The sequence below is a fragment of the Ornithodoros turicata genome, chromosome 10 (genome assembly GCF_037126465.1).
Source record: "Ornithodoros turicata isolate Travis chromosome 10, ASM3712646v1, whole genome shotgun sequence".
NCBI lineage: Eukaryota > Metazoa > Arthropoda > Arachnida > Ixodida > Argasidae > Ornithodoros > Ornithodoros turicata.
This window is the reverse complement of record NC_088210.1, coordinates 4,809,576-4,834,315: the sequence shown is the minus strand read 5'-3', so window position 1 is coordinate 4,834,315 and position 24,740 is coordinate 4,809,576. Positions and strand designations below refer to the sequence as shown.

At 43.6% G+C, this 24,740-nt stretch overlaps 1 protein-coding gene across 2 annotated transcripts in view; it reads left to right on the top strand.

The window, feature by feature from the left end:
• Positions 1–8,793: 8,793 nt before the first annotated feature.
• The window catches only part of LOC135370679 (uncharacterized), a 46,071-nt gene continuing 30,124 nt past the window's right edge, over positions 8,794–24,740 (top strand). The window contains exons 1-3 of one of the 2 annotated variants that reach the window (XM_064604469.1): positions 8,803–8,922; positions 15,372–15,493; positions 16,845–16,919. In XM_064604469.1, coding sequence (XP_064460539.1) covers positions 8,880–8,922; positions 15,372–15,493; positions 16,845–16,919 — 240 coding nt within the window. In that variant the 5' untranslated portion in view covers positions 8,803–8,879. Of the gene's footprint in view, positions 8,923–15,371; positions 15,494–16,844; positions 16,920–24,740 lie in introns of both variants that reach the window. The other variant, XM_064604470.1, reaches the window with a different exon arrangement.

Below are 24,740 nucleotides of genomic sequence, written 5' to 3'. Positions count from 1 at the left end.
TCAACATTACCAAAGTCGCCGGAAGTAAATTTGGGATAGCAAGCCTCCTCCAGAATAGCTAACCTCCCCTTCCCCATAAAGAACAGAATCGACAAAGAAGTCAGCTGGTGCATTGAGCAAACCATGCATTTCTCAACACAAAAAACGGCGTAAAACCTGGGAGAAGGAAAGAAAAGCAACAAAGGTGAAATGAAAAAATTGAAAAACTTACTCCTGCATGTCCTGCAAGGTAAAATCAATGGCATGCAAAAAATATAAATGCTATACCTGATGTTTTAACTGCAGACAAAAACCTTCGCGCTTGTATTGGTCGTAATACTCCCTGCAGGTCCTGCTCATGTACGAACTTGAAATCTTCAGGTGTTTCCACACGAAGGTCAAACAGCCTTGGGGCTACAGCACGAATCTCACTTTCCGGGAGCCCCGGCAGACGAAGCGAAACATGGAGCTCAATAATATCCATCTGCAAGCAATGAAGTAACACTGATATCCACTGAGATATCACCCTTTCAGCCCGTATATAACGTAACAGGGAAGCAGCAGTACACATACCTCAGGTAATGCCCGAGCGGTGCGGTCACAACGACGGCAGAAAAATGTCCACAAAAACCACCACAGTGCAAAGTTCATTTCGTGAGAGTTCACAGTTTAACACAGCTGAAGTTCCATGGCTCCCCCGTAAGTGGTCAAGCTTTATATAGAAACACGCCATTGCACGCGTTTGTTGAAGAGTTGATAAAAAGAAACAATCCCTTCGGCTTGATTGCTGTTCTTTAGAGGGATGCACAAAGAATTTGAACTCGAGCTAACGATAGTCAACAAAAGGGTCTTTAAGGAACCACTTATTCTGTTGTGAGGAAGTGCTTCTGGGAAATGTATTTGCTCGTATGATGCCAGGGGGTAGAAATCAACGAGAGATTCGACACTTGCACAGGAATGACGTGATGATTTCTCCAACGTATAAATGCCCAAATTAGATTGGAATGCTGCCAGTGTGGACTTCCAATACTAATAATATATCCTAAGTATTCTTCCGAAGGCGAGACTCTCATTTTCTCGGATCGCAACGAACAACCCTTCGCTGTAAGCAGTCCTGTATAAGTGATCTCATTCGTGACGACACTGTTGAGTTCGTTGATGCCACAACACATGATGGATGATCTGACATCTTCGGTATAGGCCAAAAGAGTTAGCGGTGCTACAGCTGTAGTGGCAAGCTTAGGCTGGAAAACTACAGGAAACTCTTCTTTCAGATATAGTGTGCGGGTGTGCATTGTGCCAAGCCACGTTGAGTGTAAATCACCGAAGACATCACCACTTTTCATTGCTTCCAAGAGAGCCTGCTGTTCAAATCCAACCTCATTACACTGAATGGTTTGCATGATGGTAGCAGACATGCAGGCCAAATTCAACTGATGCATTCTTCAGTTCTTCAGCAATGCACTGTATAGTGGAAGCAGGTACCAGAAGCTTGGCCTGCAGCATCAAGTAAAACCGTGCAACAGCTGCATCAACATTGCTCTTAAGGTCAGTTATGTCATCAGCAGGGCACCTCTGAGGTAGGCAGCGTTGTTCACGTGATGATGCTTCCTCTTGGTGGCCAATGCTATGGTCCTCAACGTTCTCAACAGTGACTGCGTCTGCTGAATCCAAATTTCTGACCACTTGCACTGACCTATGATGCCTACTAAGGTGCACACAAAACGCAGAGACGGCACGGAACTTCTTCTGGCAGCGTTCACAAGGACATTTGATCTCCATGACCCTCTCGTATATGCTGCTTCATATGTGACACTATCTCTATAGTCGTAGTGAACTGACGAGAGCACGAAAGGACGTGACACACTTTCGTAGTTTCGGAGAGCAAATCGATTCGAGGCGACCGTCCTGGCGTGTTCTTGTGACGTCTCAAAATGTGACATCTGAGTGTTGCATAGTTCGCCGCCGTGTACACACATAATGCATTGCAGCACGGTATTCTCCTCGCTTCATGTACATGTCTGCAGTGGGCAACGTAGCCTATCCGAGTGTTAAAAACACAAGGGCACCTTCCGCAACGATACATGAGAATTAGAGCGTCTTTATCAACCTACGAGCAGGGACGCATGACACACGGATATCGGAAACTTGGGGACACCTCACAGCAAACGCGAGCCACGATTCACTGGTCCCATACGTTCAACAAAAACAAAGCACGATGCACCACGCTCAAATCGCACACAACAGAATGAGCAAACGGAAATTTGCTTACCTGACTACGTGCGTTCACGACCACGCACGATGTTGCGGATGACGCCAATGCCCCGTACTTCGCTTAGCCTTGCCTCCGCATTGCAGTTTTTTGGTCTGGAGCGTCATGATGGCGCCTCCGTTTTATGTAGTTTTCGCCGTATTTGTGATTACGGTAACACGCCGTCGACAGATACTATTAAACGCCCGTAGAAATCACAGTACTTTTTTACAGAGTAGTTACTGGCTGTTTGTTCTCAGATTGCAAAACCGGAAAAGCAATGCCCGTTTTCAAAGCAGGTGACCCCCACGTTCCCGTAAATTATCGACCGATTTCCGTGACCAGCGTCCGTTGCAAAATAATGGAAGACGTTTTGTATTCTGAACTTTGCTAGCATTTGGAAGATCCTGGTTATTTTTGTGCCTTCCAACACCGATTTAGGAGGAGTTTTTCCTGTGAGACGCAACTGATAGGCTTTACGAACGGTCTCCACGACGCTCTTGAGAATGGCATGCAGGTTGATGCAGCATTTATCGATTTCTCGAAAGCATTCTATCGTGCTCCTCACACACTGTTGCTTTATAAGCGTTCATTGTGCAACGTAGATCCATATCTTCTAACCTGGGTCGAAGGCTTTCTGTTAAATCGTACTCAATTCACTAGTTCGAATGGTTCGAATTCCGCTATATCTAAAGTAACCTCCGGCGTTCCTCAAGTCAGTATGTATGCATCTATTTTGTTTTTAATATACAGGAATGATTTACATGCTGGTATGTTACCCTCTGCAGGATTGTAGGCAGACGACTGTGTCATCTATTGAGCTGTAAACACTCATGTTGATAGCGCGACCTGACAATCTGACCTTGACAAATGTGGATGACGACACTAACTCAACAACAACTTTATTTTGAGAAGGAGAGTGGGGAGGCTCATCCCCAGAGGCGATACTCTACCCCATTGCTGCGGGGGAGGTGGGGAATAAAAAAGGAGCCGCTTCACAGTAACGATCGAAGTCCGATGGTGTCCAGAAATGTCAAAAGAGCTTTGAGCGCAGATCGTTGCTGGGCTGAATTGGGCCAGGGACCAAGCAATTTCAATAGGGAAAAGGGGCGGGAGTCTAGCTGACTAAGGGGCTCGGAGAGTGCGGTTCGGGAATGTTGGTAGTGGGGGCAATGAAGAAGAATGTCCTCCAGATCCTCAAGAGCACCACAGTGGCAGCAGGTGGGAGAGTCAACTTGTCTCAAGTGGCAACGCCACTGAGCGGTAAAGGCCACATCGAGTCGCATTCGGTGGATTAATGCAGCATCTTGACGAGAGGTGTTTCGTGGCATGCGGAAAGAGAGCGTTGTATCAACTCTGCTCAACATTGATGGGGGGCGAATGTCGGCTGTCCATTGGCGGGAAGCCAGGGGTGTCACCAGGCGTCGCAGAACGGAAAGGCGGTCTCCTCTCAGCAGAACAATACTCGTCCGTTTGCGATACGAGAGTGGTGCTTCTGCGGCGCTGTTGGCCTGCTCATTCCCCTGCACGACACCACAATGGGCTGGAACCCACTGGAGAACTAGCCTGTGGCCTGCTCCGTAGACAGTGTTGTAAGCCATTAACATATCTGTGACGAGGGGTTGCGGATGGGCCTCGTATGCTGGAATTTTCAATATTTTGGAGTGCAGATTTGGAGTCTGTGAAGACTGCCCATTCCCGCGGGGTAAAATCAGCGATGTGTTAAAGAAAGAAAAGGATGGCATAGAGCTCCGCAGCAGTTGAAGAGGTTGGATGTGAAAGGCGTCGTCCTTGCACTACGTACTTCGGATGGTATGACGAATGCTGAGGCGGACTTGTTGTTTTGGGATGCGCCATCTGTATATGCTGCCGTAAACGTAGAAAACTTCTCGTCTACCAGAGCATGAAAATGGGCTCAGAAGACTTGAGGAGGGGCCTGATCTCGTCTTTCCAGAGGGTTCGGAAGGCTAACGAAAGTCTGCGGTACCGGCAGAGACCAGGGAGCTCCCCGCGGTGTAATGTCCTTAGCTATGAAGCCAGTGAGAGTCTGGAGTGTCCTCTGCGCTACTCGATAGAAGTCGTTTTCAGGGCGGTATCGAATTTTCCTGAGGAGGGGGTGACGGGGAATGTGAGCACGCAAACGTAGGAAGTGCCGAGCCGTTTCACGTTCACGTAGAACCTCAACCGGGAGCTCACTAGCTTCAGCTAGGACTTGCCGTGTTTCAGCCATTCTTGGAACTCCGACGCAGCGACGAATGTTTCGAGAAAACAGGGACCGAAGGGTATTTAATGATGTGGTTGATATCCTGTGCAGAATAGGAAGGCTGTAATGGATAGTCGCCCTCACAAACGCCGCGTGAACTGCGAGCAGGGAACTCTGATCACAGCCCCATCCTGAGCCAGAAAGATGTTGAATTGCGGGGAGCCATCGCTGCACTTTAGTTTCAAGGTGTTTAATGTGGCGAGCCCAGCGCAAGTCCGAGTCGATGACCACGCCAAGGAAGCGGTGGAAGCGTACCGGCTTAAGCTTCTTGGCACCAACCGAAAGAGGGAAATCCGTCATAGCTTTGCGCGTGAAAGGGAGCTCGACGCACTTTTCGGGTGAAAGGTCCATCCCAAGGTGCGTGAGGTACTTATGTACATTACATTTACAGCTGCAGGCGGCGCTGTATGGCTGTGCGTGATTTTCCTACTTTCCAAAGGGCGACGTCATCTGCATACACGGAAAACGACACTTTGCGAGGAATTACTGATTGTAGGCCGGCCATCACCACATTAAAGAATGTCGGACTGAGAATACTTCCTTGGGGGACTGCTTGATGAACAGGATGCTGAGGGCTTTGGCCTTGAGACGTACGGACAGCGACAGTTCGGTCCGTAAGGAAGTCTTGCAGCCAGATGAAAAGCCGACCGAATACCCCAAACGAGCGCAAGGCGTGCAGCACACAAATGTGCGAGACGGTATCATATGCGCGCTTGATGTCGAGGAAAACCGATAGGACGATCCGCCCATGGGCACGAGCATGTTGGACTGTAGAGACTAGGTCGAGAACTGGATCCATGGAGCTTTGGTGGCGTCGAAATCCAGCCATTTCTTGAGGGAACGCACGTTGTTTTTCGAAGCACCAGTCGAGACAATGCGATGTGATGTGATGTGATGTGAATAAAGAGGCGATGCAAAACCATTCTCTCCATCGGTTTTCCTATACAGCTTGTCAGGCTCACAGGGCGAAAGGAGGAGAGGGCATTTGGGGGCTTGCCTGGTTTCAAGATGGGAACAACCAATGCCTCTTTCCAGGTAGGTGGTAAATATCCTTGTTGCCAAGACACATGAAGGAGAACTTGGAGTGACCGCCCGTCAAGGTTTCGCAGTGCGGCATAGGTGATTTTATCGGGTCCCGGGGACGAGCCGGCTTTCACAAGCTTCAACGCTGCCTTTAGCTCGATTGGTGTGAAATCGCGGTCCATAACTTCCCGGGGACGGGGCTAGTCTTGGTGAAGTTCAGCCGTCAAACTGTGCACAAAACTGCGGTGTATAGCGGTGTCGTCGAGGCAGCCGCCGGAGTCATTAGTACCACACAGATGTCCGTCGCTAGCGTGTTTTCGTCTACACCCTGAAAGATGGCCAAGGCCGTGAGCGGATTCTTTTGAGGGGGCGCCTCCTTCAGAGATCGGATTGTCCGCCAGATCTTCGTGGCCGGGTCAAAGGGTGAAAGATTGTAACAAAACTTACACCAACGCTTCCTGTCCTCTTCATTAAGTTCTCGTGTTACTTTAGCTTTCATCCGGCGGTATTCCAAAAAGTCCGTAAGTTGCCCTGTCCGACGAGCCGTTCTTTCTGCTCGGCGACGTAATGCCCTAAGGTGGTTAATTGCTGGAGAATGACCGACATATCCTGTTACCCTTTTAGACATGACCACCGCGTCCTGCACGCCGCGGCTAATTGCTTGCGAAAGAGCCTCTGGGGACATACCGGTGTGCACAGATGTTCTGAGGCCCTCACGAAAGAGTCTTCAGTTTGTGAAAGAAATCAGTCCAGTGGTTGCTGAGAACGGCAGTCTGTCGTGAGAAATATGTATAGAGGGAAATGATCGCTAACTCTAGTGTCGGCGTCCGTAGCGCACGACAAGTGGCGAATTATGTCGGTTGAGCACCACGAGAGGTCCAATACATCGAGGGACGTTGGGGATCGCATGTAAGTTGCCTGTCGATTGTTCAGCAGGTACATGTTATTATTATTCTCTATTGCCTCCAACAACCTCCTTCCCCTACCGTCCGTCCTTCGGCTTCCCCAGGCCGAGTGATGGGCATTGAAGTCACCCAGCACGAGTGCTGGGGCTTCCAGAGAACCAAGTAAGCGTTCGAGGTCACTCCACGGGACCTGTACCTCGGGGCGTATATAGATACTGACGACCGTTAACAGCATGGGGCCAAGGCGGATCCTGCAGGTGACAATCATAAGAGCGATGACAAACTGACCCTATGGGCGCAGAAACGAGGTCATTACGAACGTATAGCGCTGTGCTGCTCTCCGAGGATTGATGAGATCAATAGACTGTGTATCCATTAACGGCGATGTGTAGAATCCATGCCGTGTTCGCATACAGCTATGAAAGGGAACTTGTACTGTTGTAGATGTAATTTAGAATCAGGGAGCTTGTTACGTAGGCTTCGAGGATTCCACTGCATCGCATTGGTCCCTCTATACAATGCTGGCATGCTGATGCACTAACTCGAAATGCAGGTACACCCCCTTTTATTGGAGTCGTACACCACATCCTTATCATACAAGATCGGAGACGCTGTACTCAGTTCAGGCTCTCAGTACAAATACCTCGGGGTTTACCTTTCGCATGGTTTGAACTGGAAAACTCACATTCAAAGCACAAATCTGGCGCCAATAAAGTTCTAGCTTTTCTCAAGCTTAATTTAGAGAGGTGTACACCTAAAGTTAAACAATATCTTAGGAAACCTTTGTTCGCAGTAAGCTTGAATAGCCCTCTTGTTGTTCGTTGCAAAATAGTACGGCTGTCTTTATTCCACAGATTGTATTACCCACTGGTTCCTCCTGCCGAGATTGATTTGGCTACTCCTTATCGTCGCCTAACTCAAACTCAACATATTTTGTTAAAGCTTGTACGTTGAGCTTTACGCGCTACAGATTGGAATGACGTTAAACGCGATGATGCCGATGCGGATTTCCCACTAGCCGCATGAGAGATGCGATACATGAGAGCGTAAAGGTGTTCAAGGAGATTGAGAATACCCGCAATGTCCTACAAAATCAGAAAATTTGTTTTATTACGTAATCTATTATCTGTTCTATGTCGTAAAATTATTGCCATCTTGTGTGTCAGTTAACAGTCTATGCCAAAAGCAAATATGCCAAAATGCTGTCTTTAAAGACGTCATGCATTGCTGCAAAATATAGTGCTCGTTTTCCTAATTTATAATAAAATAAAATTTATGTAATTTATAAAATAATTGCGCTGTGCGCAGTTCGAGTGACTGTATGGAAGATTTAAATTAGGCTTGTGCTGAGACAATTGGTGGGAAGGTAGCAATTTCATGGGCGGATGACTTGTGGCGATCTGATCACGCGGAAAATGTCATTAAATATCAGACGCATTGGATGCAGATGTGATTAAGTGTCAGACAACGACATTACATATCTCTGTATACAACAGCACGAATGACAATAAGAATTAACTCATTAAGCGGTCCATGTCATTTTTCGTCCCTTAAACTTTAATGTTGAACTTAATGCCTGTCCATTAAGTTTGATTATATGCGTTTGTTAACAGTATACACCTTAGAGGGAACGCGGGGAAAAATTGGCAAAACTCGGACCTGCCCGCCTGTATTTTACATGTTTCACTGTGGATAGAAGACAGGCAGCAAACTTAACAAATTGACGCTGAAATATGAAAGTCACTGAAAAGGTTAGCCAGCTGTAGGACTGGAACCTACATCTTCTGGATTAATTCTTAATTCGTTAATTACTTAGGCAATTTGAGGCTTCTACGTATATGTCCTCTTTATGTTGTTCCAGCCTCATAACATCAGTTCTCTCATGTTGAATAGATTGTTTGACTGTTTTGCCCCTGGAATATTCCTAATGACGTGTATTTAGCAACCCCTGTTGCAGGTCACGTTGGCTCTATCATTCAGTAATACCGTAGCACCCTAACCTTTTTTTGTAACAGTGAGAAGCGAGACTTCAAAAGGAACTTCAGCTCCACGTGCCTTCAAATGCGGGAGGGGGAAGAAAAAGGTAAACAACAAGTTGTTTTTCACGTAGAAGAATTGGCGATCCGTCATCGTCACTGCACGACCCGGACGCTTACGTTGCGTTTTTACCTGCGGCTCGTGTTGCAACGTGCGTGACCTATTTCTAAAAGGCTTCATCGTTTTTTGCTTGTTAGTATCAACTTTTGAACTTTCTTTAGTTTCGTCCGTTGATAAGCATTCCATCTGTATTCTATTGTGTGTACTGCGAAATCCACCATTAGACATATCCCGCAATTAGAAGCCACTTCGTCATTCCCAAATGTCACGGAGCACCTTAATTTCGACGAGGTGCCTGGTACTTAATAGGGTGCAGATTCTCATTCCCCACAAGCTCCACCAACGAGTTGCCACTGTCATTATGAAGGTCCTCGCTTGTCTCGTTGTAGCTTTCTATGTTACTGGTAAGTTGTTGCTTTGTCGTCACTGCACTGGTTCGCTTGGAAGGGTAAGCTCACGTAAACGGTGTGACCTAGAGGTCACGAAAAACTGAAAAGCGATTGGTTTGCGGTTCTTGTTCGTTATTATCATTTATTTTTTCTGTTTCTGTTTATTCCGTCTAAATAGGGCGGCCGAAGATCAACAGAGAGCCGCTTGACTATAGGGCACAACCCTTCTATCACTCGTCACCGACAGTTATAAAAAAATATACTCACAAAAAGCAAGGGAGGCAACGCAAACAGCGGCACGAAAGCGGGCGAGCTGGTGAAAATTGATGTTCATAACGAACCCTGAGAATGCGGACTGGGGAACTGTTTAGTGTGTTTTCCCCCAGGCTCAGGGTTCGTTATGAAGAGGAAACGCATGCGTGCACATTGGAACCACATAACGAAAAGGTAACTGAAAGCTCGCTACTGACCCTGTACTTTTTATACGATTATTTGTACGAATTATGAGCATATATACTTCGCACGAATAATTGCCTTGAACGAGACAACGAAGACCAAATCACTTTTTTCTCTTGAGCGGGAAGGGTATTGACTATGTGCACTCTAAGAAAAAAAATAGTACTTCTACTCCTTTCGGGGACTAAATGCATCGCCACAAAAAATAGTCCCTTTCGGGAGTAAATGCACGGGAGTAAATGAATGTCCCAGAGTGGAGACTGCATTTCACGCGCTGTTGTAAGGATTCCAGGTACATAATTCGTGTGCATGCATGAAAATACTTTGAAGCAAACCGTCAACCGTGATATATCGAGTGATATAAAATCTTGCGCCATACATAGGGCGCAATTTGCGAATAAAGATGCGCTAACTGTTTCTTACTCTGTGTAGCTGGAAAATTGCTACGTTGTCTGAGTTATATAGCCTTATGTCGTTCAAATTGACTAAGGGCACATATTTACGTAGACTGATGCATTCAGGAGACCATTCGCGAGTTTAGTGACAATTTGCAGTCCTAGCGAGTAGATGTCAGGACTAAATGTCGTGTTAGGGGACTAAAATGGGGAGTAATTGCAGACAACAGGAGTACAAGATGAAATTACTCCCCGTTATACTCCTTTTTTTCTTAGAGTGTGGGGGAGACTGCAAGTTAGTGACCGGCGTCCGTAATCAATTCTAAATTTAGGGATCATGCACCTCGCAATGTGGCGGGTAGGCCCGGTGAAGTGATGAAGTGAAAAAGGCGAGAACAGAAAGGGACATTATCATCCTTGACAGCAACCATATGAGTTTTCAGCGAAACGTAGTTACATAGGCTTGTTTCTTCAATGACATTGTATTTACTATATAGTTCTTTGGTGTGACTGGCACAAGGAGCATCAGCTACAATTCCCACGATGCGTTTCCGTGCTCTAACTAATCTGTATATCATACCGAGGGTTCCGATGCCCCAAATCAACAAGCCGTTAACGCACCACAGAAAATGTCAGTGAATTATATATTCAATAAACGTAGTCGATTCATGAGTGCAATAGGTTCTGACATCTTCGCTCTTACATAACAGATATCCCAAGACAAATTTTCTCACTTTTTCAACGAAATGTACTGCTAGTATTTTAATTGAGGCTACAACTTCAATACGGTTTTCTCAAAAGAATATATCTATTAAAGTAGCACAGAAGTATTATTTAACACCCAGTATTCTTCCGATAAAACTGTTCAGTAGACCAGTAAGATGCACCATGCGAAGTAATTTACACCACAGTGTCATATTTATCGCAGAAATTGAATTTAAAATACGCCGCAAAACGCGACAGTGCGCAACGGTGGTGAAGAGCAGTACCGGCCTGGATCCTGCCCGGAACCTCGCGCTGACGCTATAAGGAGAACGCTCGCTGATTGGCCTAGAGAACCGTTGCCTGCTGCTCCGCGGTCGTCTGCTACTCGGCTGTCCGGGGTTCTGAAAAAAGGCTTTCTCCTGGCTCGGTAACGCTTCAGCCTCTCATTCTTTCCCCATTTCTCCGGGAGAACTGGCAAAACTGGTTTACAGCGGCAAAGGGACCTAGGCGTTGACCCCCACTGACCGGCGAACCGGAACGAGTTCTCCTTATAGCGCCATCGGTGACGTGTGCATCATACCTCCTCATCCTCGTTATAGCCGGAGTGGCGAGTTGAGGGTGAACGCGCGGAGATATGTTTATGTTACTTTTTTTTTTTTCTGGGGAATAAATTGCACACATCACAACCTTTCGCGCTATTCGGTATAATGACACACACACACTTTCATCAGATGTCTTAGTCTGATTTTTTTTTTTTTTTTGATGGCCCTGTGTACTCCTTTAATTGTGCAGTATTCTGGCTTGTTTTATGACCTATAGGGTACTGCTTTCTTCTCGGCTTCATTCACCATTAAGCCATTCACGCTAGCCCAAAGTCATATTCACCCAAGAGCACAGTTTCCTTATCAACTACTTCATCGAGATCGGCTACGGATACGAACAGAATAGTATGAACGGCAGAGACAACGAATTTGTTATGTGACGATACGTTTACGATGTCACTAATATAAATGGTGAACAACAAGTGACCTAAAATTTTGTCCTGAAGAACGCCAGTCACCACCGCACGCGAACAATCAGCATTAATTCAAGGATACTGTTGTCGCGTGGATAAGTACGAACTGAAAAACGACAGATGCACTCCACGAATCCCACACCATTGCAATTTGCCCAAGAGCACTGAATGATCGAGAAGGTCAAAAGCCTTTGTGAAAGTTATATAAATTCCTAACAATAATAGCGTCACCTCAAAATTGTAAATGATCTCTTCTTTGCGAAAAAGAAGCGCAGTTTCTGTGGATGGAAATTTTCGAAATCCAAACTGCAAGTCATTGGTAAACCGATGTTTAGGGGGAAAAAAGCTTGTTAGTCTTGTGAGCACCGCTCTCGAGCCCCCTAGAAAAAAAAAGAAAAAAAAAGAGGGGGCAGGAATATATGATGCTCAAGAGGTGCTCAAGTCAAACCGCAAACCGGGTCTTTCTGTCTCCTGAGTGTACAAATGGCTCGCACTACTTCTTTTCCGTCATTTTCACACACAACAGGCCTCCGCGTTCACCACGTGGTGGTCCAAAGTTTGTGCAAAACAGAAGACACGTGCTGGAGAAGATAACCGACATCGAGGTGAGCGCGCGCATCGAACAGCGAATTGTCATGAAGTTTCTCGTGAATGAAGGCGTAAAGTTATCTGAAGTTCACGGAACACAGACTTCAGGCTCAGTATGGCCACGATACGCTTAGCCGCAGCAAAGGGTTTGAGTGGTGCAAACGGTTCCGAGACGGCCGTACATCAGTGCAGGAAGAACCCAGAAGCAGTGCCGAAGCACCCCGTCTGCGGGTAAGGTCATGGCCACGGTTTTCTGGGACAAGGCTGGCATTGTTCGTGTTGATTTTCTGCCCAGTGGTTCCACCATCAATAGTACATATTTCTGCCAGGTTCTCAGGGATGTGCATAAGGCGCTGAAGCAAAAGCGACCGGGCCTAATCACCAAAGGAGTCCTCCTCCTACAGGACAATGCAAGCCCGCATACCGCGCATCTCACGACACGCACCTTACAAGAACTCGGCTGGGAGTTGCTCCCACATCCCCCTTACAGTCCAGACCTCGCCCTCAGCGATTTCCTTATCTTCGGGCCACTGAAGGCGTTCCTTGGGGGGCGCCCCTTCAGCTGCGACGACGAGGTCAAGAATGCCGTCCGATCATGGCTGCTACGCGCCGGAAAGGATTTCTACGCCGCTGGCGTCCAAGCCCTCGTGAACCGCTGGGACAAGTGCATTAGTCCAGCTGGACATGAGGTTGAAAAATGAAACTAATTTCTCGCCTGTAACTTCATTTTACTTTTGCGAAAAATGAAAAATCCCGGTTTGACTTGAAGACCCCTCGTATATTTGCGCCGGCAAAGTGCGGATCCTTTTGTTTTTCATGTCAGTCTCCGGATCTTATTTTCCATGCTGAATCAAGTATAATTTCCAATTCGAATTTGCCAAGTCCTCAAGAAAAACAGTAAAGCTCCTTCCCTGCAATAACGGTAGTCGGGTGCTAAATGATCCGTCCAACTAGGTCATTCTTGCAAGTACGTATATGAACGATCAGCGTCAGTGCAACGGGGATACGACCCGTAGCGCAAACAACGCGGAGCGGGACACACGCTTTTACAGCGGCGCTTAGTCAGAGTGGCAGAGCGCTAGTGCGTCACGCTCTCCACTTCTGTTACCCCGACAACGGCCATTTTTTTCCGCAATATCACCACCACCAACTGTTAGTTGAAAGGTGTCAGGAGAGGAGATCGCCGTGTCTGTGGCAAAAAAGCGCCTCGCCTATCCCAGCCATAGAGGAAAAATGCAGAGAGTGTCAAGTGCGTTCGCCCGTGTGGAAAAGGGAAGCGGAGCACAACACAAGCTTCGTGGGGACCAGGCGACAGAGCGCGGCATGAAACAAAGCGACAGCTGCTTGCATGATAGCATAGGTAGGATTGCTTCATTGCGTGATGCATAATAGGAGCTGGCTGTGCCACGTCGCTCACCGTCAGCAGTTGGGTCACACGACCGCAACATTTAACGTACCCCACTTGGACGCTTCGTGCCTTATGCCTCTACGGTACACTGCCGTATGGCGCTAATAGTGGCCGGCGGCTTTAACGTTGACATGTCAAACACGACCACTTTCACGGCACGAGTTTACGCGCAAACGGCTTGAAGAAACCAGCTTGAAACACGTTGAAAGCTGTTGGAAACTGACTCTTTGTTAGCTCACAGTAATCGTGATGAGACTTAAATTTAAGGGTTGGTTAGGGCAGTTTCGAATTCAAGGGCTCCCATGGGCCCGAAATACAGACTTACAGACTGAATACAGACTGAAATACCGACGAAATTACGGGTTTCAGTTGTTTCGAAATGTGTTCTTTCGCGAAGCTTCGCAAGGCTGTTACAGTAAAGCGCTTCATATTTATTCTCTTCCATTATTCGAGGTTATACTCCAAAAGCACCATTTTAAAAGACACAATAAAATGCTATGATGGTTGTTTGGTGGTCGTTTGAAATATCCTTCTTCTCGTTCTCACGCGTTCCACCAAGCTAGTGCAAGATCTTGGAATCCTTGTGGGATGTAGCGCAACAGCTACATTCACTTTATTCTGTTCCACTTATTCACCTCGTTGTATTCGAATTTTTGTCTCGTATGTCATGGCGACGTGGGACAGCACATCTTTAGACTGATGCAGGCAATGACACATGCAGCAGGCCAACGGACAGAACCGAAACCATAAAAATGTTTGCGGCTTGTACACTAACTGGGTCATTAGGCTAACGGGGTCAAGACTTGCAGCGGCCTCTGTGTTGCCAGGGCTGTGCATTGGCTCTGTAGGGAACGCTGTATTGGGCAAAACCAAATACCATGCAAATGCGAACAGAATATGAGCGTACTTAAAGTGCGTCACTTGGAATGAAAGAACGCAGATGCACGAATACTCGGCACACTACGATTATGCAAAGTCGTGGAAGTGCTACAGCGGGAATGGGCGTGGATGAAGGATTATAGCTACTCTAAACACGTCACACAATACCCAGGCGAAGGAGAACACTTTTGCTTGTCTACAGCCATAACCTTCAAGGATATACGAGACTGTGTCAACAATATCTACAGGTCACGCAAAACCTTTATGATTTATAGCAACATGCACATGATTTATATGCAAATGCATAGCTCTTCGCTTGTGGGTCGAAATGAAGGGTGAGCTGTCTGGGGTTAATTCGATGACGTACACAAAATACATTGAAATGAATAATTGCTTGACGCATTAAGTCGCCATGGAGTTAACGTCTGTGGTTCTTACTCATTTGGTCTGAAGCAGTGAGTTGGCCCAAGGAAAGTCGAATTTGTGCTGTGCTACATCATCCCGCGTTTCTCTCTCTTGCAATACGAGATCCATATAGCATCACATCACGGAGCTGATCCATCCATGAAACAACCGCGGCAGGAACGACTGCGCATATACGGCTACGGCTTTTTCTCGATAAATATCACAGGGAAGCCCCAGGGAAGTTCCTTTCCAGATATGAGCCTTGGGATCTAATTCGGACGTCCGTGGGAGATGGCGTTCTCTCTGGGCTGACGTATGATACGATGGGCTGTGATGTCAAATGAGCAGCAATTATGTTATGGGCTGTGACGTCCAATAATGGGTATGATATGATGCGCTGAAATGTGGAATGATGGCTAATGATGGGGATGGGCTGTGATGTTGATGTTGCATGATGGTTTATGACGTGATGAGCTGTGATATCGACGTCGAAAGATGCATTATGATGTAACGGGCTGTGGTAGGGATGTGACGTTCTGGGCTGTGGGAGAGGCCGGACATGATGTGATGTTGAATGAATTTTTCGTGAAGTTCCGACCTATGTCACCCACAGGGAGTGGATCCACGAAGTTGCCGAAGAAGATACAGTTTGGGACATACGTGTTGTATGACACCAGCCTCATGAAGAGGAGCACAACTGGCATAGGAGTGTACACGAAGCGTCTCTTCAATGCGGTAAGGATACACGTGTACAGCTGCATAGTTCCGAAATCGGTTCATGTAGAAAAATATGCCGCGGTGGCGCCATGCCTCAACAGTAGAAAAGTACCAACCGTATATCTTTAGACGTTGTCCAGAATTGGATTTTTTTACATGATGTACTTTGCAATTATTCAATTTTAATTCGCCAATGAATCAATGAGCCGTCCTATTAACCTAATCTTTAGGGTAGCCAGCTCTGACTGGGTCAGGACTAAGCTCTCCATATTTTTCTTTCTTTTCCAATCCAATCCAATCCTAATCATTGCAATAAATGTCAATACTGCGTCTTATGGGGAAACTTCCCCACTCTCAGGGTCGTACCCGCCCGTCTGCCCAGCCCGCGAAGCCACAGAGACACTCAGCCTATGGAACAAAGAACCGAAGTTTATTTTACCTTTTTACACCGCAACCAGACGCACCACGCAGTACAGCAACAGACAAGCCTCCTCCGCTCCAGTTCCGTAAGCACAGCCCCAAAACGCCGTCGGCGCGCCCTTTAATGATTTGCTTCCTGCGACAGTGCTCCGTCGCGATAACAGTGTCCTGTTTGACAGGTCTGGTGGCGCCACCCCATAACCTTCATTCACATTGTGTGATAGAACCACGACCGACTAGATTATAACGACCATGTCATAATCAGCAACCCCTATGAGGAGCCCGTCCGCACGGTCCACCAGGGGCGCTACTCTCGGCACGCCACGATTGGACGATGGAAATTTGAATTCTGAACGCGCAGACGCGTATGTACGACAACCGTAGCAGACGACAGCGATAGTTCCCATGAAAACGCGTAGAATGATGATGATAGTTAACCTCAGAATGAAACATCTGTGGAACGTCCACCGCTCGTACAGAAATACTAAGGCAAGCTGAAGTACAAAGTTGACGAAGCAATAACTGGGACGATGAGAAGCGCCACCGCTAGCTTCCAAAAATGCGGCGCTGGGAAGGGGTGCCTACGACATGGTCGCTATAATCTAGTAAGTCGTGGATAGAACATATTGTGGATCTCTACATCCTGTGCCTCGATTAATTTCCAAGTGTGCCTTAATTTTATTAGTATTGTAATCTCTGTTATCATCTTCGAAATAAACTTTCCCATATTGTTATCCCATAGTAACATAGGTGTTTTCCTCCTTCTCTTTTCCTTTCCTTTCTCCTTCTTCTCCTTTCTCTTTTTCACATTCTTTCATCCAAAAGGAAATATTCTTAGGACCGGTGTACAGAGGCGAATTTTTTTATTGGGGTAGAGTATCGCCTGTGGCGATGAAACTCCCCACTCTCCAAGGTCGAAAATAAAGTTTTTGTTTGTTTCCTCCTTCAGATAAATGCGAGATTACCATTCAACGTCACCGAAACGCAGATTGAACTGGTGTTGGTCGGGATGAAAGAAGTTGCGGTTCGTATCCACATCTTCTGCTTGCCCCCTAGTCCCCATATAAGTAGGGTGACCGATATCCTGTTTTAGATGGACGGTCCAGCCCCCTAGTCATTTCTGCCACAGTGGAGATAGAATATCCCGCGCATGGGGAATAGTTTCGGAGTCGGTAGGAAGCGAAACAACGGTTACCTCTCACACGCATGATATCACGAAGACGATTCCTTCATCGAAAAGGAATCTATTACTGCGTCCGTTCCTCCTATCTTTCGATTCATTCGTGCTTCTGCGTGGATATCGATGTACTAATACCGCTCGCATTACTGTATTTATAACGCTTCTAGATCAAAGCAGACCGCTCGATTACTCAATATTATCGGCTTCTCCTACGCCACAAGAATGTTCTCTCGACTGTGCTTACGTCCTGTTCTGAACACTCAGAAATCTGATCGCCCTACATTTAGGGAATGTGATGTTCATGTTTTCTTTCTTACTGGGATGATTATGATACTAATTGAACCTCTGTATGCAATAAGGGGATAAGTCGAATTATCCCCTTATTAATGTTTTTGTTGCAATGACATGTACATACCAGTATGTATCTGCTAAATAAAATTTACGAAAGTAGTATTTAGTCATGCCGAGACTACGGGGTGGCGAAACTACAACATTGCCACCAGGGCAGCGACACCGTCGTTCGCGTATTTTACCCCGCGCGCGGCATGCGGCGCTCGAGTGGAGGCTCTTACCGGTAGGCGGACCGTGGCCGGAGGGCTGCGTGTGCGTTTACCCGCTCACATTTTTTAGCATGGGCCGACTTCTTTCGTCATTTTTCAATCTGTGTCAATTTCAATCGTAATTTTTTCCCCGCTACAACGGGTGTGCAGTAGGCTGCTTACATGCAAAGGATAGCCATACACAAAAGTACAAGCGAAAATATATTTATTAAAGTCATTAGTGTCGAGAATTATATTATGACTCTGTGTGAAGCAGAAAAATTTAGCCAAAAAAATCTGATGCAATAGCATTGAAGGGGTATCACAATTTTTTTTTATTAGTGATAATCACGCAAGTTTTCAATTAAGCAGAAGGGGTAGCACATTTTAATCAAAAAATATATTTTTAATCAATATGATTACAATCAAAATTAAATTTTATTATAAAAGGTCTAACATTACTATACGTGACCACCATAGAGGAGCTTTAATTCCAGTGCCAATAGATGTATTTAGTTAATTGTGTACAGCAGAGAACCTGGAAGACCATGGGACACGAATGACACGAACACAAGACGAAATAAAATCTATAACACTACATTTAATCAAAGAAGATATTCTTAATCAAAACAACAGAGGAGGAGAATAATCTATAATTTTAACTATAATAAAATCATCATCGTGACTTAACCTAGTCGAACCCCATACAATTTTCATTCTAAGAGACACTACAAACCTTACTTTGTTTTATGAATCCAACACAGAAAATATATTTTTTTAAAAATGAACTTCACCGCATAGCACGCTCCTAGCCAACAACCAGCTATAATAATATATGCCCTGATTTGTTGAAGACGGGAGGCGTACGGCTTTTTTTGTGACAGTTATGAACATTTTAGAGCGCAATAGGGAAGATGAGTTGATTATTCCAACATTACACAACTTTTAGTTAATCAATTTCTTATTAAGTAAACAGCATAGACATACGGAAATAATGAGAAACAAAACGATCAACAGCTAATAGAGAACCAACAACGCATCATGTAAACAAGAGGTACACAAAGGATTAATAATTGAAAAAGAATCCATCAAAACGAGAAACATGCACGGATGAATAGCAAAGAAACACTCCAAACGGCGCATCTGTCAATGTGTAAACAACAGACAGGAAAATATTATTGAAACATGATCAACAGCTAATAGAAGACGGGAGGCGTACACCTGACAGTTATGAACATTTTCGAGCGCAATAGGGAAGATAAGTTCCAACATCACACAATTAATCAATTTCTTATTAAGTAAACAGCATAGACATACGGAAATAATGAGGAACAAAACAATCAACAGCTAACAGAGAACCAAAAAACGCATCATGTAAACAAGAGGTACACAAAGGATTAATAATTGAAAAATAATCCATCAAAACGAGAAGCATGCACGGATGAATAGCAGAGAAACACTCTAAACGGCGCATCTGTCAATGTGTAAATAACAGACAGGAAAATATTATTGAAACATGATCAACAGCTAATAGAGAGCCAAAATCCAACACGTAAACAAGAGGTACACAAAGGATAAATAAATGATAAACAATCTATCAAAACGATAAACATGCACGGATGAATAGCAGAGAAACGCTTTGAACGATGCATCTGCCAACATGTAAACAACACACAGGGAAATAATAGCGAATCAAACTATCAAACATTAATAAATTGAAATGGAAATAATATATCTTTTGAACTATCATAAAATCAACCTTGCGACCTAACAATATAGAATTTTCATCCTACTCGGCACTATAAACATTACCTTGACAGAGGTATCCAAACACGCACCACAGCTAAGCTTTCCACAGTACAACCAGACTGGAGCCTGGCGGGGTCACTCTCTCCCTCTATACAACCCAAAGCGAAGAATCTGTTGGCAATCTGGGGTGGAGAAACCCTCTCTCTTTTTCACATTCTTTCATCCAAAAGGAAATATTCTTAGGACCGGTGTACAGAGGCGAAATTTTTTATTGATCGCAAATAGACATTGGAATTATTCGATTCTCAAGAACACAATAAGAATTCTATCAAAAAACAATAGCACGCAAAAAATCTAAGAATGTCAGTGCAAACTGGTTTTAGAGAAACATTATCTAAGCAAACGAGAAATATTATTGGCACAAACAATACTCAACCAAACGAGAAACGCTGCATTTTAATGTATTTCAGATCAGACACAACTATCATGCATACATTATTCTAAACTCACAAAATATCAATCGAGTGAATATCTGAAGCAAAAAGAGAAAGTCAAATTTATTCAATGATAGAAACAATACTCATTCGAAAACGAGAATCAAATTTAATTACATCGTTTTGTGACAACTTTACAATAGTAATTATACACATAAATACACATCACAGAAACATGTCTTTTTCATTCAGGGCCCACTAGTGGAAACGGAGTGAGAGAGGGAAGCTGAGTTCCAGTACACTTTCGTTAAGGTTACGCCCGAAGGGAGTAGGGTTACCCAACAATGGTCTTGGTATACAAAGCCATAAACTGACTCCCGCAAGTCAAGTTAGGGAAGGAGGGTCTCTAGCGCTGTCTTGTACGTAGAATCATTGAAAGCACACGTTTTTTCCTTACACATCACATCTTTTTGTAAATTGAATTTCATAATTCTCACGACAGGTGGAACATTCTAAAAGCGATAATAAAATTTTAGTAAATAACAGTAGCACCGATATGATTTAATGAAGTGTCGAGGCACACTACAAAACAGAACAGACAATTGCTATAGGTTGAAGAGATGGACGGATTTTGTACTCGTTAACATAGGTCATGGGAGGACCTGATAAAAAGCTGCTTCGAAAAGGAGGAGCCACGAACTGAGTTGTAGCAAGTGTAATTTCACAGCTTTAGCTGGCTCACTTTGATACGCGAAGGTTTTAAGATCTCTTTCACGATGACAAAGAATTTAATCGAATGTATTGTTATTTTCTATATACTCTATAGCGTAATGTGAATTCTCCATGACGTGGATAGTGAAAGTTACGAATATTTTTCGAACTAAATTTACTTAAAACTCGAAGAAATGGTCATCCACGTCGTCGAACCCGTTTCCGGAAGACAGCAACACGCTCGCATGCGGTGCCGCGTTAACGCGTCGGGGCGCCGAATCGCGTTCGGTTTCGGAAACGGTGTTCGGGAAACGCTGCCCGGCGTGTTGCCGAAAAGCAATTCGATAACGTGGATAAACATTTCTTCGAGTTTTAAGTAAATTTAGTTCGAAAAATATTCGTAACTTTTACTATCCACGTCATGGAGAATTCACATTACGTTATAGAGTATATAGAAAATATCAATACACTCGATTAAATTCTTTGTCATCGTGAAAGATATCTTGAAACCTTCGCGTATCAAAGTGAGCCAGCTAAAGCTGTGAAATTACACTTTCTACAACTCAGTTCGTAAATTGCGGTAGCAGTTCAAATTTTAATTTAACACTTACTGATAGTCACCACTGCTCTGGAATGTGGTCTGATAAATTTTAGCAATTAATGAACAAACAAATATCTTGTATACAATGTGTGACTATATAGACAGCTTTTTAATCTACATATTTAAAATTGCAAGAAAGAGTGTACAGTTTTGACTACGAAAATTTAAACAAGAACCTTTGGTGTTGGAGTTTGCATTTTGTTTCATTATGAGCTAAAATCTTCTAAAACTAAAGTACGCCCTTCCCATTTGTAGTGCCTCATATGCCGTGACATAATGAATAGACTCATAGTTTTTTCAGTATGGCTAATGAAGAACCTCGGGTACATTCTGTGAATTGGAGCTACGTTTATGTGTGCTGCTTGGTTTAAGTTTGCAAAAGGAATATTTACTTATTATAAATACATATCTTATGCATAGTGCTCATCTTCATTGGTTAAACATTTCTGATGACTGTTGTGTGATTCGGTTCTCCCAAAATCTTATTGGAACGGTGTGCCGCATGTTATGATGATTAAAATTGTAGACTGCGCGTCATTTGATAATAGATTCATTTCAATATAGTATTGTCAACTGTCCAATCGTCTGAGAAAATATATACACTGTGCAATTTAATTCATAAAATAAGCTTTCGCAAAATATTAGTGATCATCTTTGTAAACAAAGATTGATGTAACATGCCTCTAAATTTGAACTAGCGATTCTTCTACAATTCTTTCCTTCGGGTGTCGGTGTTGTATAGAGTTTGATCGTGTAAAATCTCTTTGATTGCCAGCGCTGATTCCATGCGAAGATCCTTGTACATAGTGTGTCCTTAGCAATCTTCGATCTAATCATAAGCTGTTTTCGTTGCGACGTGTAGAATACATTACAAAGATGACAGAGAATACATTTATTACTTCAGTTACACACTTGTTTATTTCGCTAAATTACAATTCTATTCCAAACTCTGAAGTTTGCGTTTGTTGTCTTGATTGATGAATTCCGAAGACATCAGGTAGTTCATTCTGATTATTGGGGGCTTGAATCCAGCGTTCATTAACGCAGGTGATATGTTGTAGCCGTGTTTGTTTTGCTTCAACAACTTGCACTTTGTTGCGATGAACTTGCACAGTCTCTTATTGACGTTTCCTTTCTTTGTATGAAGATTCTTGAATGGCGTACAAGAGAGTATTAGATGAAAATCGTCCAGTGGTCCACAGCAATTGATATGTTTGTTGAGTTTCAAGAAGTGATGATACATCAGACCTTGCACGACAATATTGAACTTCTGTTCATTCGACATCCTTGACTGGCAGAATAAAATAAATGTGTAGAAGTTCTAGGGTGGAATATATCACGTGATACGACTTTTATGTACTTTCCATTTCAACCGTTAGGTGTAATTTCAACAAATCCGTAATGAATCGTGCGATATAGACTGCTTGTATATGATAATTTGATCTGATTGCTTTCTTGATTAATGCAATGCCCCTTGCAATGATTACAATTACGTTTGGTCTAGTGTATTTCAATTCTTCGTTAGCAAACCTCAAAAACTCCACCATCAATCCCAGTGGTTCTTCCGATGTTGACGTACAGATATTTTTATAATTATTGTAGATTCGGCATACAAGTTCTCGCATCTTGAATTCCATAATTTGCACCATATCTCCGAATACGACCATGTCTAAGACGTTTTGAAATGCAGCGATAATTGAACCGTTTCGAGGCTCCTCCTTTTCGAAACAGCTTTTTATCAGGTCCTCCCATGACCTATGGTAACGAGTACAAAATCCGTCCATCTCTTCAATGTATAGCAATTGTCTGTTCTGTTTTGTAGTGTGCCTCGACACTTAATTAAATCATATCGGTGCTAATTTTATTTATTAAAATGTTGTTATCGCTTCTGGAATGGTCCACCTGTCGTGAGAATTATGAAATTCAATTTACAAAAAGATGTGATGTGTAAGGAAAAAACGTGTGCTTTCAATGATTCTACGTACAAGACAGCGCTAGAGACCCTCCTTCCCTAACCTGACTTGCGGGAGTGAGTTTATGGCTTTGTATACCAAGACCATTGTTGGGTAACCCTACTCCCTGCGGGCGTAACCTTAACGAAAGTGTACCAGAACTCAGCTTCTCTCTCTCACTTCGTTTCCACTAGTGGGCCCTGAATGAAAAAGACATGTTTCTGTGATGTAAATTTGCGCTGCGTGGTTACGAAGAATGTTTGCTTAAATCAATTACTGCTTTCAACTTTGTTGCAATGATCACTCGATTGATATTAATAAAAATATGTAAGTTGTGTGTGTGTGTTGATTTTCATTGTAGCAAACTTTTCCATTAATTTGCATTTCAGATGAGTTGTTTGTGGCTTCTGCGTGTAGAAATTACTATTGTAAAGTTGTCATAAAACGATGTAATTAAATTTGATTCTCGTTTTCGAATGAGTATTGTTTCTATCATTGAATAAATTTGACTTTCTCTTTTTGCTTCAGATATTCACTCGATTGATATTTTGTGAGTTTAGAATAATGTATGCATGATAGTTGTGTCTGATCTGAAATACATTAAAATGCAGCGTTTCTCGTTTGGTTGAGTATTGTTTGTGCCAATAATATTTCTCGTTTGCTTAGATAATGTTTCTCTAAAACCAGTTTGCACTGACAATCTTAGATTTTTTGCGTGCTATTGTTTTTTGATAGAATTTTTATTGTGTTCTTGAGAGTCGAATAATTCCAATGTCTATTTGCGATCAATAAAAAATTTCGCCTCTGTACACCGGTCCTAAGAATATTTCGTTTTGGATGAAAGAATGTGAAAAAGAGAAAGGGTTTCCCCACCCCCAGATTGCTGAGTGTTTGGATACCTCTGTCAAGGTAATGTTTATAGTGCCCGAGTAGGATGAAAATTCTATATTGTTAGGTCGCAAGGTTGATTTTATGATAGTTCAAAATATATATTATTTCCATTTCAATTTATTAATGTTTGATAGTTTGTTTCGCTATTATTTTCCTGTGTGTTGTTTACATGTTGGCAGATGCATCGTTCAAAGCGTTTCCCGGCTATTCATCCGTGCATGTTTCTCGTTTTGATGGATTCTTTTTCAATTATTAATCCTTTGTGTACCTCTTGTTTACGTGATGCGTTTTTGGTTAGCTATTAGCTGTTGATCGTTTCGTTTCTCATTATTATGTATGTCTATGCTGTTTACTTAATAAGAAATTGATTAACTAAAAGTTGTGTAATGTTGGAATAATCAACTTATCTTCCCTATTGCGCTCTAAAATGCTCATAACTCTCACAAAACAGGCGTACGCCTCCCGTCTTTAACAAATCAGGGTATATATTATTAGAGCTGGTTGTTGGCTAGGAGCGGGCTATGCGGTGAAGTTCATTTTTTTAAATATATTTTCTGTGTTGGATTCATAAAACAAAGTAAGGTTTGTAGTGTCTCTTAGAATGAAAATTGTATGGGGTTCGACTAGGTTAAGTCACGAGGATGATTTTATTATAGTTAAAATTATAGATTATTCTCCTCCTCTGTTGTTTTGATTAAGAATATCTTCTTTGGTTAAATGTAGTGTTATAAATTTTATTTCGTCTTGTGTTCGTGTCATTCGTGTCCCATGGTCTTCCTGGTTCTCTG